This window comes from Setaria italica, chromosome II (genome assembly GCF_000263155.2).
Source record: "Setaria italica strain Yugu1 chromosome II, Setaria_italica_v2.0, whole genome shotgun sequence".
Classification (NCBI taxonomy): Eukaryota; Viridiplantae; Streptophyta; class Magnoliopsida; order Poales; family Poaceae; genus Setaria; species Setaria italica.
This window is the reverse complement of record NC_028451.1, coordinates 30260261-30277800: the sequence shown is the minus strand read 5'-3', so window position 1 is coordinate 30277800 and position 17540 is coordinate 30260261. Positions and strand designations below refer to the sequence as shown.

Here is a 17540-nt window from a genome sequence, read left to right as displayed (position 1 = left end):
TTTAAAATGTCATTTGTCTTGAGAACAAGGTCGACGAGCATTCCTCCTCTGAATATCGTAAGCAGAGGGCTTCTGAAATAGCGAGACTTCAAATGTTCGAGCAGATGTAGCAGAGGCAACCGGGCGCCCCGGCGAGACATGCCGCTCGATCCCCCTCGCCTCGCCGCCTTTCTCCCGCCCAACCTGCCCCCTCACATCCCGTACTCGCGCGCGCTGCAGCAGCGCCTCTACCTCATCGCGCAGCACCTCAGCCGCCGGGGCCGCGCGGGCTCCTGCTCCCCCTCCGTCCCCACTCCCGCCGCCCGCCGCGGCCTCGACCAGCTCCACGCGCAGCTCCTCCTCAACGGCTTCACCCACAAGCGCTTCCTCCTCGCCAAGCTCCTCTCCCTCGCCACCGCTGCCGCCGACCTCCCCCGCGCCGAGTCCCTCTTCCTCTCCGCCCCGGCCTCGCCGCACCACCCCGCGTCCCCGACCCTCGCCAACCTCCTCCTCCGCGCCGCCGCCAGGTCGGGCGCCGCCCCACCGGCCTTGCTCGCGCTCTTCTCCCGCCTCGTGGGCCGCCACGGGCTTCGCCCCAACGCGTTCTCCTTCTCCACCCTCCTCGCCGCGCTCGCCTCCGCGGGCGCCCGGGCGCTCCCCCACGGCCGCGCCCTCCACGCACGCGCGCTCGCGGGCGGGGTGCTCGCCCCGTCCGGTGGGAGCGGGCACGTGACGACCAGCCTCGTGGACGTGTACGCGGCGGCCTGCCAGCTTGGGGACGCCCGGAAGGTGTTCGACGAAATGCCGGGCAAATCGGTGGTCGCTTGGAACTGCATGCTCGCCGCGTACGTGCGGTGCGGCGAGCTGGACGCTGCGCTGCGGTTCTTTCGCCACGATATGCCTGGTCGGGACGCGGTGGCGTGGACGACGGTGATTGGTGGGTGCGCAAACTCCGGGAGGGCCGCCGAGGCTGTTGAGCTGTTCATGGGAATGAGGAAGGCACGGGTCAAGGATGACGTGGTGACCATGGTTGCTCTGTTGACAGCGTGCGCAGAGCTCGGTGACCTGGAGCTTGGGCGATGGGTGCATGCGCGCGTGGACTGGGAAGGGCAGCAGCAGAGGACAGTGTTGTTGGACAATGCTCTCATCCATATGTATGTGAAGTGTGGCGCTGTGGAGGACGCGCTCCACTTGTTTCTGATGATGCCGAAGCGGAGTACCATTTCTTGGACGACTATGATCTCGGGTCTTGCGATCCATGGTCGTGCCCAGGAGGCACTGGACTTGTTCCACAGAATGCAGGAGCATCCTGATGGTGCCACGCTGCTCGCAGTTCTGCGGGCGTGCAGTCACGCAGGGAGGATTGATGATGGACGGCGGTACTTTGAGAGCATGGAAAGAGTTTATGCTATAACCCCAGAGATACAGCACTATGGATGCATGGTTGACATGCTCTGTCGCTGGAGGCACTTGCACGAAGCACTTGAGCTTGTGGAAAATATGCCATTCCAGCCAAACGAGGGTGCGTGGGGTGCACTCCTGAGTGGATGCAGAAGGGAGGGCAATCTTGAGCTTGCAGCCAAAGTCACTGATAGATTGGTTGAGCTGCAGCCAGAACGAGCGGCTGGGCACCTTGTGCTGCTGTCCAACATGTATGCTGGCGTCGGGCAGTGGGAGCAGGCTGGGATGGTGAGGGCAAGAGTGGCCGCACTGAATGCTGAGAAGCCTGCCGGAAGAAGCTGGGTGAATCAGAATGAGTCCAGCGTGGTGGTAGCATAAGCCCAATTAGATCAACCTGTGCATAGTAAAGCACTAAACCACCGTACTTGAATGAGCACTGCAATTATTTGATCATCAGGTATTAAGCCAATATTTTCTTCTCAGCAGTATATGAGTATTTCAGTGGAAAAACATTGGGTATATATGACAAAAGGGTTAGTCTGCAACATATCTTCACCACCTTCAGGTCAGCCTGTGATACTAATGCACCACTGTTGTTCCTTTCCAGTTTCACACATGAGCCATTTTTTACATTCTTCTGTAGCACTTTACAGGGCAAATTTGGTAGAAACAGTTATAGTTAAAGTATATTGTAGCTCCAATGACAAACCTCCTGTTGTTTCATCTTTTTTTTTCTGGTGAAGGTATCTACAACAGCTCACCTCATTGTCACAATAATGATGAAAAAACAATGAAAATCCTAGCAGAAACACATGCATAAGCCAACCTAGATACCTAGTTCATTTATGAGAGGTAAAATGGAAAACTGTATCTCACATCAATCTGATAAAACTTCCAATCCCCTCTCCAATATAGACCTATGGTCTTTACCGTTTTAAATGTTGACAATTTGCTACTGGATGCACCCCAATTTCTGGATAACACTGAAATCAACTACTCGTTGATATCAGGACTGTTTCCACTGTCATTCAAGAAGCTTGTTGCATGTGCCAATGCCAATAGCGGCGGCGAGATGCCATGCAGCATGCATGTAGGGAGTCTCCGGGAAGCAATCATCGGCAATGAACAGCACACCTCCCAGTAGAGATGACATCTTGTGCAGGTTATGCGCCATCCTAAGCTCTGGTTCAATTGATGCCCTTTTTGCAAAGGAAACCTGTCATTTAGGAATAGTTAGATTTGCAAACCTGGCTGTTGAGCTGTAGATTATTGAAGTGTTCTCTTTAATCTAGAAAAGATACACTGGATTATTTGAATTACTTGCCTCCATCAATCCAGTGTGGACAGCTGAAACCAACAATGGCTGAAACGGCAGGAGCAATGCTGATGCTGCCATTAGTAATCTTGGGTTCTCATTCCTAAGTGCTCTCGTTAAACACTGCATGAAACACATATAATTGTCATGTTGTTCAAATACCGATAGCTGTAACATTGTGGTTTATCCTTAGTGCAAGGATATGGTGACTTACCAGTGTGGTGGTAGCGATCATAGTGTAGTCGGCCCACCGCAGAAACTTCCGGATTTCTCCTTTGGAAGAATGATACAAGCTCGAAGCTATTCCTACTCCAACCAGCGAATTCGCGTAGATAGCAGTGTTCAAGTTCTTCCTGCAGCATCATTTCAGGGCATGTTAGTATAGTGGCTATTACTCAGCTGTTAGCAAACAAAGCAGAATGCGTCTTGCTTGAGGATCAGGATGTTCCTCGCCTTGGGGTCTGCAGTCCAAGAACAATAAAGGGCAGAGAGGTGACAACATTCGCAATAGTTTCGCCAGCATGCTTGTCACCTGCTCAAAGTAGAACGTTTTACTGGAATGGAAGGTAGATATTGTCGTATTGGATTAGCAGATGCCGAGATTTTGTACTGATGAAAGTTGCCGTACATGTGATGCTGCGGTGGATGGGCTTCAAGCAAGAGGGCCTCTGCTGCCATAGTCTTCTGCAGTTGCGAAGAGCCAGTCAGAGGCAGCTGTTAGTGCCCAAGACCAAAAAAGCAAGAAGTAAACTCCTAGCCGTGGATGTTGAGTTCGTTGCTGCGAGCTCACCGGATCAGCAACCTTTGTTGTGTTCTACCACCCTTCTGGTGCTCACAAGTCGATGACTCTACAGCGGTGGTTCGTAGAGCTTCATCCTCGCTTTGTGCCGACTGCGGCGACGGGCGGCCAAGCTGTACTCCGTAGAGGCCATCCAAGACGGCAGAAGGGTTTCTGCCGTTCAGCGCTCCCATCTCACCTGTCCTGTGTACTCGTGCTTTCTGGCTTAGCAGGATGATGAACTGATCGATGTATGTCCTTGAGCCCTGCAGATAAGATGCAGTTGGTTACTCACTTTGAACAACACTGATGAATCTCCAAGGTTGCTAGCGAACATAAACCGTTTCATCTCTCAAACCAATCTGTAGCCTTTGATATAAACCAACTGTATAATGCTCTCTTCAGCTATATCCTTTGGCAAACAAGGTTCTCCATTTGTACTAGGCAAAGCTAATGCAAGATTGGGTGCTGTCCAGGAGAACTGATGGCTAGGATTGCAGGGGGCGCACCGTAGTAAGATTGCAGGCGGTTAGCTACAAGAGACTGCCGCAGGACGTGAATGGCCTGCGTCGTGCCGTCGCCGTGCGTGGTCTCCGCCCACCTCGCCGCCGGTCGTCGCTGGCTGGCTGGCCGCACGGCCGGCGAGGAGGTCGATAAATAGACATTCGCGTGTGCCGGGCAGTGGGTGGTGGGTTGGAATTCTACGGCGTCGCGCCGCGCCGCGAGACGCCAAGAAATGGGAGCGCAGGATGCCGATACCGAGGGGATCTTCCCCTCGGGGCAGACTTTCTTTCGTGCCGCCCGAATATTCCTCTCGTGGCAAAGGTGCGAGTGTGCGACAAGCTAGCTTGGTCGGCCCGTTAAAATGACAGGCCGAAATGGGAACTGGGTGGGGATGGAAGAAAGAAGAGGATGGAGAAGACGACTGAACTGAATAGTCCAGCCCATTAAGATGTGGGGGACAAATTTGGCCCTTCTTACCTCCAGGGAATCCTGTACATTAAATAAATCGACCGAATCCTCCAAAAGCAAAGATAAGAACCCTGTTTTACTGTTTCCAGTCAGCCAGGCTGCCAGAGGCCAGAGCGAAATGGAGTGCTGGAGTCCCTTCACGCCTGGCGACGTTGTGCCTGCAGGCCGGCAAACCTGGAGGTGTCAGGTCACGCTTGGCCATGGCCGGCACCGTCTCCCATCGGTAATTGTTGCGCCGGCAGAGCGGCAGGCTCTGCTTCTCGCGAGAGGCATCTGACCGCAGGCTGCACGCTCGGGCTCGCTTGACATGTCAACTTGACAACAAAAAAGTTGCTTGCTCTTCCTATGCTTCTGAATTCTGACTTTATATGCTGCACCGCTCTCATCACGCCTTCTTTTGTCAGCGATGAGTTTTCAGTTCACATGAGCTCCTTTGTCAGAGATCACCTCAGGATTCGTTTCAAAGAAGATGCAGGGTGATCTTGGGATTGGTTGTGTAGCAATCCATCTGTAGGCCTTGTTTAGCTGGTACTGTAGCACACTGTAGCGTTTCGTTTGTATTTGTGAATTATTGTCCAAACATTAACTAATTAGGCTCAAAAGATTCGTCTCGCAAAGTACAACAAAACTGTGCAATTAGTTTTTAATTTCATCTACATTTAGTACTCCATGCATGTACCGCAAGTTTGATGTGATGGTGAATCTTCTTTTTGCATAGTGCTAAAGTTGGGAGTTAGGGGTGAAGTAAATAAGAACGTAGTCTTGGATGATGTCTAATTGTAGAATACCATCTAGTTTTTACGTAAAAAAATGGTACGGAAGAACCATTTTTGGAGCCAAAGATTGACAGCTTCGGTTCATCCAACAATAGAGTTGATTATTTTTTTATTTTTCTTTTGTTGATCAGTTGTTGCTGATTGCAAGGGGCAGATATGTTCATGTTGCTCCCTGCATGCAACATAGTGTTGCTAACCTGTGCAATGTAAGCATCTGTTCCTGAAGAATGGGTAGAGTGGTATCATGCTCCTTTCCCAGAAACTAGTTACTAGTATATCTACATTCTCGACCATAGTGTTAGCTTTCTGTTAACTTACAGAGGGGATACTGCATTTTGTATATGACTCAATGTACAGCTATTAAAACGGTACACAAGTCACACGATTTTTCATTAAGAAAAAGAAATAGGCACCTAAATTGAAGTTAGAGGGAATTCGAATCTGGGTGGTTAGAGTACACGACCAGACCTCCCACTGAGTTAGAAGGGACTCGAATCTGGATGGTTAGAGTGCACGACCAGACCTCCCACTCTAACCAATTAAGCTAGACTCACTTCCTGCTATAACCCAGAATAATCATGCAATACTGACGTGATAACACGAAAAATTCCTGCTATAACTTAGAATAATCATGCAATACTGACGCGATAACATGAAAAATGTCTGGTTTATTCTGGAGAAACAAAACATATTGGGAATTTGGCGTTCTAGAGTTCTGCAAACGTTAAATTAGCGCCTAATCACTCTTCTTCTTGATTCAGAAGTTTCACAGCTAAGATGGTGCCAGAGCTGAGTACCGGAGTGTCCTGTGTATGTATCCAGAAGTGAGGAAAAACGCATTTTCTCGGGCCAATCAGAAAGGCAATCCTGGATGTTACATTTTTCAGTTAGGTCAGTTAGGATGTTAGAGCAAGTACAAATTGTTTGTTAAGTTGTCTCAGGATTATACATGAGACTGTTTATTAAACGAAAGCAAATGTTGTTATCATTTTGCAGACCGCCTTAAAGCAACTGTAAGGAGGACAACTGTTGTTATTTTACACAACTGTAGTTATATTGTCATTATTGAGCTCATTACCTTTCTGGCTTTCTGTAGGGCTCATTCACATAAACACAAATTTTTTTTGTTTGGTATAGTTGCACGAAATAGTTAATCCCAAGAGCATGCAGAGGTACTGTACATGGCAGCAGCGGTCAGCTCTAATTTGTTTGTTCTTGTTCCCCGTCCTAGCAAGACAATTCCTGAGGTGGTTATCGCTTGGCGCCGCGCGATGGATAGGACAGCAGCGCTCCGTGACGGGGTGACCCCAAAACCGTCGCCTATCCAGATAAGACTGGTGCGCCACGGCCTTGCCCGCGAAGCGAGCCTCCCGTCCCGTTGCCGCTCATGGAGACCACCGCCTCATGGCGCCTCCTCTCCTCGGCCTCCTCCTCGCCGCCGACCGCTCCGCAGCTACCCAGACGGCAGGCGACGACGCTCGCTGCGTCGTCGCCACAGCGCTCCGCCAAGTTCAGGCTCCTCTGCCACCTCCACGACAAGGCCCCTTGCAAGCTAGCTGCTTCATCCCCGTCGGTGTCGCAGCTGCAGAGGCTGGCGGCGGCGCTGCATTGTGGCGCCGCCTGGGCAGCCGTACGTACAACGAGAGGCTTGCTCGATCTCTGACACCATCCCTCCTGCGGGCTTGCTTTGGATGGAAGTAGAATCGAACGTGAAATTGCAAGTTTATATATGCTGTAGGTTGAGGCGCCGGCGGCGCTGGCGACGGTGACCGGGGAGGAGGACATCGACCTCCTGGCGATCCTGCCGCCGCTCGCGGTGTTCGCCTTCTTCTACTTCCTCATCGCCCCTGTGCGTCAGCTACTACCGATCAGGCTCTCTTAGTTTTGCTTGCGAAGCGAGTTCATTTGATTTGGAGGATCTCTCAGTAGCTCGTTCTTTGGATTTGGTGGTGTTTCGTGCAGCCGGTGATCATGAACTGGATGAGGCTGAGGTGGTACAAGCGCGACTTCGTGGAGACGTACCTGCAGTTCATGTTCACCTACCTCTTCTTCCCCGCGTGAGTACTAACTCCTTGCTCTGCACACGGACAGATACGGTGTGCCATGGCTCGAATCAGTTGAGCTTGTGTCATAGCCTGATGGGTGTAAGATTTCTCAGCCAAAGCTTCTAGAATGTAGATTCTAGTCATGGCGTCGTGTTAAGGTAATTCATCACATAATCTGTTTAGGGATTGGAACACTAGCAACAAAACAGACAAAATCTGCGTAGGATCTAGTGTCAGTAGTGTGGCACCTTCCTACTCCAACTGTTTCACTCTGCAACCAAACAAACATATGTTCGTTCGAACTTTATTGGGACCAAAAGAAAACAAACATCCCGGATTGGGCCACAGCCCACAGACATTCCAAAGTGTTTAATTTTTGGATTGCTGCCTAATCGTCTCTGCTAATCTTGCACTACTACTATAAGAATGCGGTGGGACTGAATCGAACTAATATAACCTCTAGGCTGTGGCTGCAAAAGACAAGGTCCAACTTCTTTCCAAGCTACCAGGACGGGCTTCTGTTTCAGTTGCTCCTTCCTATCAGTTACTGTCACAAGTGAACCACTCCTTACAGAACAATTCAGATTTCGTTTTTTCTCTACACAAGACTATACTAGTGTTCAAAAAGGACTATATATCTGACAGTCAAGATTAATTGTATACTACTGAAACCTTCACTCGTGGTATGGGTAGTATACATGGGTGGTATAAGTAGTATAAGGATATCATGGTAAAATAACACAAATGGCGTCACTATAATTTTATTTTTGATACTAGCATAAAGTTTAAAAGACCATTCCATTTGAAATATCACTTTTATAATGTAATAATTACTAAATTATTCATAATAATGAATAGTTTGATCTTATATATACTATATACCACTAAGTAGTAGTATTGTGTACCATAAAAGAGCTTTTTTTTTCCTTTCTTACGTGCCAATTAAGCTCAAAATTCATGATATCCTCCATCAATTCGATGTGTTTGGACTTTGGATTGATGAAATGGAAATCTAGATTCCTAACTTAGCTACTACAAACTGAATTCAGTTTCATACAGTCAAAAGGGGGTGAGAAAAGAGACTAGATTCATCTCCCTGTTTTTAAGCATACACGGTTTTGTGTCTGCAGGCTGATGGTCTGGGCGCCGTTCGTCAACTTCAGGAAGTTCCCGAGGGATGCAACCATGAAGTACCCTTGGTCGAAGCCAAAGGAGGGCACGCCGCTGTTCAAGGACAGATACCCGCCTATAGACTCCTAGAGACAATACTCGTATAGGCTCGTCACGGGCATGCAGCAAAAGGATTTCTTTACCTGAATCTGTGAAAAAAACAATATCACAATCTAGTACTCCATGAGAAAGGGACTCTGCAGACTCGACTCTCGAGTCATTGCAGTTGCCGTGATATCTTCACGCAAATAAAGGGGGAAGAACCGTGTTTTTTTTTTCCTGTGCAGTACACGCAGGCGTCGAAGCATACTTTGTGCTTGAGAAAAGATTACGCCCAACGGTGAATGGGCTATGTTTATATATAGGTGTATAGCCCCTACTGAATGTACTACTCACCTGAGGTTCATGATCTTCTTGAGCTTTACTACACTCCTGGTCACAGAAACGTGCTGAATTATAGTATTATATTAGTCCCCCGGTTGCAACAAGAATTATATGGTAATCCCTTCGTTTGAAATTACAAGTCCTATTCATCTAGTTATTCTTTAATCAACAATATAATTACTCTACATAGTTTCTGTGACATAAAGTCAATATCATTATAAATTCGTATTTAAAAGTAATTTCTTATGAGTAACTTTTGTATCGCATCAATGAAACAATTATTCATCAAAGCCTTGACCTAATGAAACAAAATACATCTTGTGAAAAAACAGAGAGGGAGAGAGAGTAAATTGTGACATCTAACAAGACAAGTCAAAAAGACTAATTTCATCAAACCAATTACTCAAATGGGAAAACGGACTCTCTGAAACTAGACTCTCGAGACATTGTAGTTGCAGTGATATCTTACGCGTTAATAGTTTTACGTGTATGTGCATGTCTTCTCAGAGATGATCTGTGTGCGTGTCTGTACTGTATTTAAACAAAAAGTTGAAATTGACTTGGGTTATATTATCCCTTGTTGTAGCCATCTATATATATAGTGACTTTGTTAATCCAGTTTTTTCATCCCAAATTCCCAAATACTCAAATGTTTTCTTCTATGCATGTTATGTTAAAAACTTGTATATGTTGTACCTTGCATTCTAAACACTCTTTCTACTGATACTACACTCTTAGTTAATTATCATAATCAAAGAAAACAAACATTTCATCCTGTGTCGCTATGCATGAGTCGTTGGATTTCCGCTATCAAATAACTATGAATCTAGTTGTATATTTTACAAAAGCATTGGATAATTACATTATTATTCAAACTATAATAATTTATCTAAAACAACAACTTATATGATTTTGTGCTACAGAATATTGATACAATCTTTATTGACTATTATTGCCATGGGTATGTGACTAATAAAAAACATCTTATATGATTAATTATATGATTAATTGCTAAAACCATGGAAATCCGTATCCTTAACCGTCCTTGCATGCAACATGCGTGTATACATGGTCTATATGGTGCCATGCATCATGCATTCTTACTTTGAGATATATTTTCCCATACTAATAATGGTACCGATAGGTATTTAGAAGCATATCTAAGGATACTTTAGGTCATTTATGTCAGATGTGGGTTATTAAGATGTCGATTTAGCAGCCACTTTAGGTCATGTTTATAATGATAAATGTGGATGGTTTAGATGTGTTAGGTGTTACTTTAAGCCATTTCTTTATAATGGCAAAATTGGGTAATTAGACGACAGCTAGGCTATTTCTATCATAATAGTAGAGGTCAGTAATTTAGAAGTAAGTTAGATCTAAAAGGCTATTGTTGTTAAGATTGAGCCTTCAAAATCATGGTTCGAACAAATATTTTTATTTTTCTGTGCGGGAATTTCACATATTTCTCTCTTTTCTAGCGCGTTTTACAAATATTAACAAGAATGCTCCAAAAAAAAGTACTCAGTATGTAGTAAGATTGTTAGTTAAAATTTATGAGTACGCTGGAACTCAAGTATACTCCATCCATCCCAAAATAAGTGTTTGTTTAACTTTCAAAATTTGTCCTACAAAGGGTGTTAATTTAGCTCACAGTAAGACTCATCTAATTAAAGTAACACTTGCACCAATTAAAAAAATGTATTGAGAAGTGCATATAGCCAATGAAATGATCAATTGATATTTTTTCTCTAATTCCAATACACGTGCATTTATTCAGGATCTAGAAAAATAAATAGACTGCACAGCTTTCAACCACAACTAATATGAGTAATTAGGGGGCAGCATGATCACTTCTCACAACTACTAATGTGTCCAAAAATTTTCTAAACGAACACTTATTTTGGGACGGAGGGAATAGGTCGATTTTAAAGTTGAGCTAAGTCAAATGGTTTTTTACTTTGATCCCCAATAGCAAAAAAAAAATCGTATGGAGTGACAACATGAGGTTGATATAACCATTTCTATATGAAATAATATATTCTTTTCTTTTGCGAATGTGAAATGATATATTTGTATAGATATTACTTCTCAAGATCTTTGTATTCTAAATCATATTGATGTCATAGTAGACTTTTACATAAGACAAAGAGGGGATTACAAGCTATGGCGGCGGTGCTTGATGATCATAGTCTTGATTCTTGAATGTAAACCTGTTATGCTTGAACAAGATCAGATTAACAAGCTACTACACCAATAACATGATGGATGGATGCGGGATCTACCCACGGGCATCATAATTTGGCCACATGCATACATGAGCGTAGCTGCTGGTGCAGTCGTGCAGAGCTCAAGCAAATCGATGTTGGGAGAGCCCCGTACGTACTGTACCCCACCGGTAATACAATTCTTTTTCCCTGACGCCCCCGTCTCTTTTGGCCGAGAAAAGGCGAGCACGCTTTCTAGGAAATCCTGTTCCGACGGGGAGGAGCAAGGGGAAAAGCCGCATGGTACCCGCGTCATAATGGCGTGGCGATGATCTCAAGCGCACGCGGGGCCCCGGCACTGGCGCGCTCGAGACGAGAACGAGAGGCTCCTCCGCTCGGTGGTGGTGGTGGTGCGGTGGTGGCATCATCACACCTCCGATTCACACACCACGATGCGATCCATGATCCATCCGTCAGGTCCCGTCCGTCTCACTGCCCACAAACGCTAATACTATACGCACACACCTTGTCATCTCTTCCTCCATTAGCTGCTGCAACTGAAAAAAGGCGTGTAAACTAAACTGAGCCAGTGACGGTTATTTGAGTGCGTTGTTGGCTCTTGGTCTCGGATGGGCTGTCATTTTTGCTGTTGCAGGATCCTCAGAGAGAGACTCTCGACGACGACCCGGCGTCCGGCCTGCCCGGCACGACGTACGTGCCGAGCAAAAGCGCGACAGCGCGTCACGAGCCAGTGCGTTCGATGGCCTGACAAGATGCTGTACTGTACACCATGCAGTGATGGATGCAAATGCAAGTATCGATCGAGTAGAATGCAACGCATACGAGTTCGGACAAAAAGAAGAGCGAAAGGCGCCAGCACGAAAAGGACCAACACGTTACGAAGCGGCACAGCCAAAGCCAACTTTCTTCTGCCCCACCCGGCCGGCCAGCCGCCTTTCGCGAGCGCAATCTTTTCCCATCGGGCAACGAGCCTAACCAACCAACCGAGCCAACGCAGCCGGCCGGCGGAGATCGCTGCAGCGGTCGGCCCCGAGCCCCCGAGGCGACGCGGGCGCGGAACCGGCCGCGCATTGGCGTCGCGTCTCGGCCCCCCGGCCGGCAGCGGCAGGCGATATTCCTCAGGGCGCGTGCGTGCGTGCGTGCCGCGGCAGGCACGGACGTGACCGGGGCGGCAGCGGCAGCGGCAGTGTCAGCCTGCGGGACACAATCATCCGGTCGCGCCTCGGGCGCCGCGCGCGGGCAGCACGGCTTGGCCACGGAAAAAGGAGGCGAGGCGAGAGGAGAGGCCGGCCGGAGAAGGGAAGGGAAATGACTGCGACACGAGGCGGCGGCGTGGGCTGCTTGCTCGTGCTCGGGGACCTGCCAAAAAGGCCAGGCCGCGCGCGCCCCGGACACAATCACGCGCCCACGACGCAGCCAGCCCGTGCCCGCCGCGCGGGGCAGGCGCGATCACCGGGACGGGCCACCCCGCGCGGGCGCGGTAGGGGAAGGCCAAGAGCAAGACGTGGCTCGGGGCGCGGCAGGGGTGCGTGCGCCTTTTGTTGCGCCGTCCCGGCCAAACCGCCGGCTCGGCTGGCTCGCTCGCGGCGCGCCTAGCCTCCGCCTCTGCCTGCCCTGCATAGCCTAGCCGATGGCTAGCTAGGAGGGCGCTCCCGGGCCTCGGCTGGCTTCGGGTGGGCGCACGCAGCGCCGCGCTGTTCCCTGCGGCGGCAGCACGCCGGAGCAGGGGCGCCTTTTTCCATTGACTGCACCGCAGCGCCGGTCGGCTTTATGCGCGGCGAGGTGGGGGCGACCTCCGTCTCCGTGGCCGGGCGGGTCCACGGACCACGGCGGCCGTCACGGATTCGCGGAGGTTTCAAACTGCCCCCCCTGAATTGTCAAATCGCCGGCACGGCTTCCGTTTCGGAACCTGGGTGATACGCATACGCAGCTCCTCCCAGCTTTTGAAGGCGACTTCTCATTTGCTGCTGCTGAGCCGTATGGCGCGGTAAAATCTACAATTTTCAGTAAAAAAGATTACTACCGAATTCTGTAAAATAATTTCAAGTATAGCAGAAAAGGAATATTAGTAGGAGATGAGATTTTTCTACCGTATGGTTGCTATGTACAAATAGGGGAAAACGATTTTAGTAGACGGCTTGTACATAAAAAAAATGTAAAATATGGCTACGAGTTATTTTTCTTTTGAACTTTTTACTTTTTGCAAAAATCTTTCATGGTCTGTTACTCTGTTTTTAACTTTTCTTGAACGTTGATGGCCCTTTGCAGATATAAGTAACTTTCTTTCGAGGTAACCTATGATAAGAAAACCACCTATCTTCTAATTTTCTTTGCAGATATCAGTATAAACATCAGGTACATCATGGGGCACGCATCTGTCGCATACTCTTCTTTCGTTTCTTTTTTTTAAATAATGGATATAGCAAGTGAAGACCATATACCTTTTGAAAGCGGTAACTCTTGTTGATGGTAGCGTTTTATTTTGTTTCAATAGGGTCTTGTTGCAAAGCAATGTGTATTTTTGTTGCAAGAAGCTTCACCGAGAAAGCCGCGGCACGCACTATCGAACAAGTCAAGTTTGCACAAGTTAAACACTCAAAAAACTAAACGGAAGTTACACATTAGCGCGCCCTCACACTTTTTTTTTTATGATGTTGCCACGTCCCACGCCATCGCATCGCCATTGTTGCCAAGATTTACAATTCGTGTCTCCTTGCTCTCTTGCATTTTAAAATTTATTATTCACACTGCACTTTCAGAAAAGAATATCCAAAGCAAGCATCAAATGAAGAAACTTCCAACAACACTTTCTTTTTTTCAAACCTACACCACTTCTTTTCCAAGGAAACAAAAATTCCAACACCACCCCGGACCTTGGACCTCAAGTACTACTAGTGTAGTATTGTTGCTAGTCCTATGTGCCATAGCCCATGGACAACAATCGATGACAACAGACTCTACTAGTCCCTACACGCCTAGTGCCCTAGTCACATCCCTGTTCTATTCAAAGCATATACTCCTATCACTATAGTACCATGAAACATCAACTACTTGGAGAGAAAAAAAATCTTAGAAGACGACAGGCTGGGTCCCCCCTGACTAGTGTAGTGCCGTACACGAGCCCCTGGCTGTCTCGCTTGCCGTCTCGGCCACTACCGTGCCGCGGCCGCCAAAAGGGCTCGATAAAAAGCCACCCCCCACAAAGCCGTCGCCGTGCGCGGTGGCCACGAGCACCCGGCTTAAAAGGCGACGCCCATTTGACCGGGAGAGCGAGGGGGAGCAGCAACCGGAAGCCACCATCGCCAGTCCGCCACCACCAACCACAGAGCCAAGAACTCCAAGCAAAATCTAGCGCTCCGGCCGTCTCAGCCATGTGGGATGGAGGCGTGGAGCACGGGAGCCAACAGGAGGCCGCGCCGCACCAGCTGCTCCCGTGGCTCGGCGCGGCGCCTTTCTCCTCCGAGCAGGCCGTGGCGGGCCTCGGCGCCATGGGAGCCTACGCCTGCGACGGCGTCGGCGCCGTCGGTGGGCTCGGGCACGGCGGGGTGTTCGGCTTCGGCTTTGACGCGGTGCAGCAGCAGCAGCAGCAGCGCGCGGCGGAGGGAGGCGGCGGCGGCAAGGCGGTCGTGTCGGGGCTCCTGGGGAGCCTGCAGGCGGAGCTGGGGCGGATGACGGCGCGGGAGATGATGGACGCCAAGGCGCTGGCGGCGTCGCGGAGCCACAGCGAGGCCGAGCGCCGGCGCCGGCAGCGGATCAATGGCCACCTCGCCAGGCTCCGCAGCCTCCTCCCCAACACCACCAAGGTGATCACCGGATCTCAATTCATGCTGCACTTTTAATCGCCACGTACATCTATATCTGTTCTATCCCCACAAGCTAAACTTGCTAAAAATCACATCAAATTAACGCGTCGTCTATATTGGTCATTTGGATACGTGCTCAAGTCGTTGTCCTCCTCGTTGTCGTTGTTGTTCTGGATTGGTGCGATCGAAGCATCAAACTGACTTAAGAAGTAGGGTGATCCATATATAATGGAACAGTCACGGATAGATAACCCTAGATGGTGTGATGATCACAGTGCAAGAACTCAAAGAGATAAGAACCATGGCTGATTGGCTAGAGTTAATCACAAGGTGCGTTGGGGAGGGGACTAGCTAGTTTGCACTTTGCAGTGATGAAAACTAAACGGCTATACCTATTTTGACTGATTATTAGGTCTTACTAGAAAGGCAAATAAAGCTTAGTTTGATTTTTGAATGAATTTGACTTGCACGTAGAGCTTAGATTTAGCTTTGAGAAAAGCTTTAGTTTTGCATCATTACATGAAGCTGCTTCCAATAAGAATCTAGCTACTTTGCTAGGTTTGAGGTTTCCTCCCCTTATCACCTAACGGCATGCATGCGCTGAACTACTTGCATAGATTCAATTTTAATTTCATTCCAGGGACATGATCAAAAGTATATGTATTATACCAGTATAGTACTATATATATTATTCATATATATCCACATGTTTACAAGTTGGATAAAATAAACGTCGGTGTTATTAGTGGTGGGCATTAGTGGCAATTGCCAATGGGGGCGGCCGTGCAGGAAGCAGCACTGCAGCACGCACGCCGCATGCGATGCGTTGCTGCCCAACTCCTGACACGACAGGATCGAGCAGGCAGGCATGCAGCACAAATCTTTCACGCGTGGAAGCCGCTGTTCCTGCTTGGGCCACAGGGGAAATCGGCTTCCAACCCCTGTGCGACATGACATGAATGCGTTAGCGTTACACGTCGTGTCAGAGCACAGGTACACATATTATCGTAGTACGGCACCACCACGAGCACCTCCTACACGCAGCTAGTGTAAAAGCTCCAAACTCAAAAGGCCACATGAGAAATGCAGAGAGAAAAGCTGCACCGCAATTCTTGCAAGCCCTTTTTTCTCCACGCTCACACACTCGATCATTTACTACTGTGAGTGCGCCACCCTATTCCATGGTCTAAGCAGAGACTAATCATCATGCTTCCGGTCAATGTTCATACAGTTGTCTGTCAAGTGTTGATCCACATCCACTCGTGATTGTAATTGTATGTGCTGCTTGTTGTGGTGTCGCGTGGGTGCGCGTGCAGACGGACAAGGCGTCGCTGCTGGCCGAGGTGCTGGACCACGTCAAGGAGCTGAAGCGGCAGACCTCGGCGATGATGGTGGCCGCCGCCGCTGCTTCCGTTGCCGGAGACGACGACGAGGGCGCCGGGCCGGCGCAGCTCCTGCCGACGGAGGCCGACGAGCTGGCCGTGGACGCGGCGGCCGACAGGGCCGGGCGGCTCGTGGTGCGCGCGTCGCTCTGCTGCGAGGACCGCCCGGACCTCATCCCGGACATCGTCCGGGCGCTCGCCGCGCTGCGGATGCGCGCGCGCCGGGCCGAGATCACCACGCTGGGCGGACGCGTCCGGAGCGTGCTCCTCATCACCGCGGTCGAGGGGGCGGACGACAAGGGCGACGACGACGGGCGCGCCGCGTCGCACCGGAGGCACGAGTGCATCGCGTCGGTGCAGGAGGCCCTGCGCGGCGTCATGGACCGCAGGACGGCCGATAGCGACACGTCGTCCACCGGCGGAGGAGGTGGCGGGAGCATCAAGAGGCAGCGCATGAACTACGCCGCACAGGAGCAGTGCTCGGTGTAGCACGTGCATGTGTAATGTGTGTGTTCCAGCGTTAGCTGCATTTATGCCGTTTATATATGCTTTTATTTGCATGGATGCATATGCAAATGGACGCATAAATGCAAGCTATTTAGCATAGCTAGTAGTACAAGTTTAGCCGTCGTTTCAAGCTTTGTTGCCGTTGTTTCTTCGGGGTATAACGTTGGGTGCATCAGTGCATGTCTCTGCATGCATGATGGAAAAGAGAGGTTCAGGAGGGAGCGTTTTATGTATCCCTAAGTATGTTCATGTAACCATGCTCATGGTACTGATTACCGAATTGGCATGTACTGGGAAAAAGGTGATATGGGTGTACAAATGCACAATCTATGGGGTATAATGCAAGGTGGAATTGGTGGCATGTTTTTTTTCATTCCACTTCTGATTTGAAGCATTCTTGGTTTTCAAACATTTTCATGCTGTCAATCTCTGTTATACTTGAATTATTTACCTCTGTTGTGCTTGTTGGAGTGTAAATCTTATCCTATTTACTTTGCTGCTCATGGATTTTGCTTTGTTCATAAACAGTGAAAAACTTTAACAGATAAACAAAATCATGATGCTAAAATTCTTGTGTCCCAGACATGCATGATGTAAGCTTGTGAGTTATACTTGGTGTAAGTATGCATGTCATGTTCAAGCAATGCTTTTGTGTCCCAGACATGCCATGATCTATCATTGATCTTCATGCCTGCGACGTCTAACATACCCTCCTTATTAATAATTTGTAATTGCTTGTGCTATCAGCCTATCACTATGTCCAGTGTTGGCATCCTTGCGCCCTCCTGCAAGTTCTCGAT

General features: G+C 48.9%; 4 protein-coding genes across 4 annotated transcripts; 3 read left to right on the top strand and 1 right to left on the bottom strand.

Annotated features, from left to right (window-relative positions):
- Positions 1–138: 138 nt before the first annotated feature.
- LOC101770082 (pentatricopeptide repeat-containing protein At2g20540) lies at positions 139–1758 on the top strand. Its single transcript, XM_012843487.2, has one exon. It carries the CDS (start codon positions 139–141, stop codon positions 1756–1758), a length of 1620 nt encoding a protein of 539 aa, XP_012698941.1.
- A 311-nt stretch (positions 1759–2069) lies between these two features.
- LOC101770768 lies at positions 2070–4209 on the bottom strand. Its single transcript, XM_004956738.3, has 7 exons — positions 3983–4209; positions 3486–3739; positions 3324–3379; positions 3149–3227; positions 2910–3048; positions 2705–2818; positions 2070–2596 (listed from the first exon to the last, which is right to left on the bottom strand). Exons 2-7 carry the CDS (start codon positions 3665–3667, stop codon positions 2405–2407), a joined length of 762 nt encoding a protein of 253 aa, XP_004956795.1. The 5' UTR covers positions 3668–3739; positions 3983–4209; the 3' UTR covers positions 2070–2404.
- Positions 4210–6527: 2318 nt separating this feature from the next.
- On the top strand, positions 6528–8863 carry LOC101769678 (NAD(P)H-quinone oxidoreductase subunit L, chloroplastic). Its single transcript, XM_004956735.4, has 4 exons — positions 6528–6851; positions 6960–7070; positions 7184–7278; positions 8397–8863. Exons 1-4 carry the CDS (start codon positions 6609–6611, stop codon positions 8524–8526), a joined length of 579 nt encoding a protein of 192 aa, XP_004956792.1. The 5' UTR covers positions 6528–6608; the 3' UTR covers positions 8527–8863.
- A 5411-nt stretch (positions 8864–14274) lies between these two features.
- On the top strand, positions 14275–17134 carry LOC101769272 (transcription factor bHLH30). The gene is made up of 2 exons (XM_004956734.3): positions 14275–14851; positions 16168–17134. The coding sequence occupies exons 1-2, from the start codon at positions 14420–14422 to the stop codon at positions 16720–16722; spliced, it is 987 nt and encodes a 328-aa protein (XP_004956791.1). The 5' UTR covers positions 14275–14419; the 3' UTR covers positions 16723–17134.
- The last annotated feature ends 406 nt before the right edge of the window (positions 17135–17540 follow it).

Excerpts from the sequence above, each read along its gene's own strand:
- LOC101769272 (XM_004956734.3), top strand. The coding sequence starts at position 14,420 with ATGTGGGATGGAGGCGTGGAGCACGGGAGCCAACAGGAGGCCGCGCCG. Across the intron at positions 14,852-16,167 it reads TCCTCCCCAACACCACCAAG|ACGGACAAGGCGTCGCTGCT; the intron begins GTGATCACCGGA and ends GTGCGCGTGCAG.
- LOC101770082 (XM_012843487.2), top strand. The coding sequence starts at position 139 with ATGCCGCTCGATCCCCCTCGCCTCGCCGCCTTTCTCCCGCCCAACCTG.
- LOC101770768 (XM_004956738.3), bottom strand. The coding sequence starts at position 3,667 with ATGGGAGCGCTGAACGGCAGAAACCCTTCTGCCGTCTTGGATGGCCTC. Across the intron at positions 3,228-3,323 it reads CATCCACCGCAGCATCACAT|GTGACAAGCATGCTGGCGAA; the intron begins GTACGGCAACTT and ends TACTTTGAGCAG. Across the intron at positions 2,819-2,909 it reads TGATCGCTACCACCACACTG|TGTTTAACGAGAGCACTTAG; the intron begins GTAAGTCACCAT and ends TGTTTCATGCAG.
- LOC101769678 (XM_004956735.4), top strand. The coding sequence starts at position 6,609 with ATGGAGACCACCGCCTCATGGCGCCTCCTCTCCTCGGCCTCCTCCTCG. Across the intron at positions 6,852-6,959 it reads GTGGCGCCGCCTGGGCAGCC|GTTGAGGCGCCGGCGGCGCT; the intron begins GTACGTACAACG and ends TATATGCTGTAG. Across the intron at positions 7,279-8,396 it reads ACCTACCTCTTCTTCCCCGC|GCTGATGGTCTGGGCGCCGT; the intron begins GTGAGTACTAAC and ends TTGTGTCTGCAG.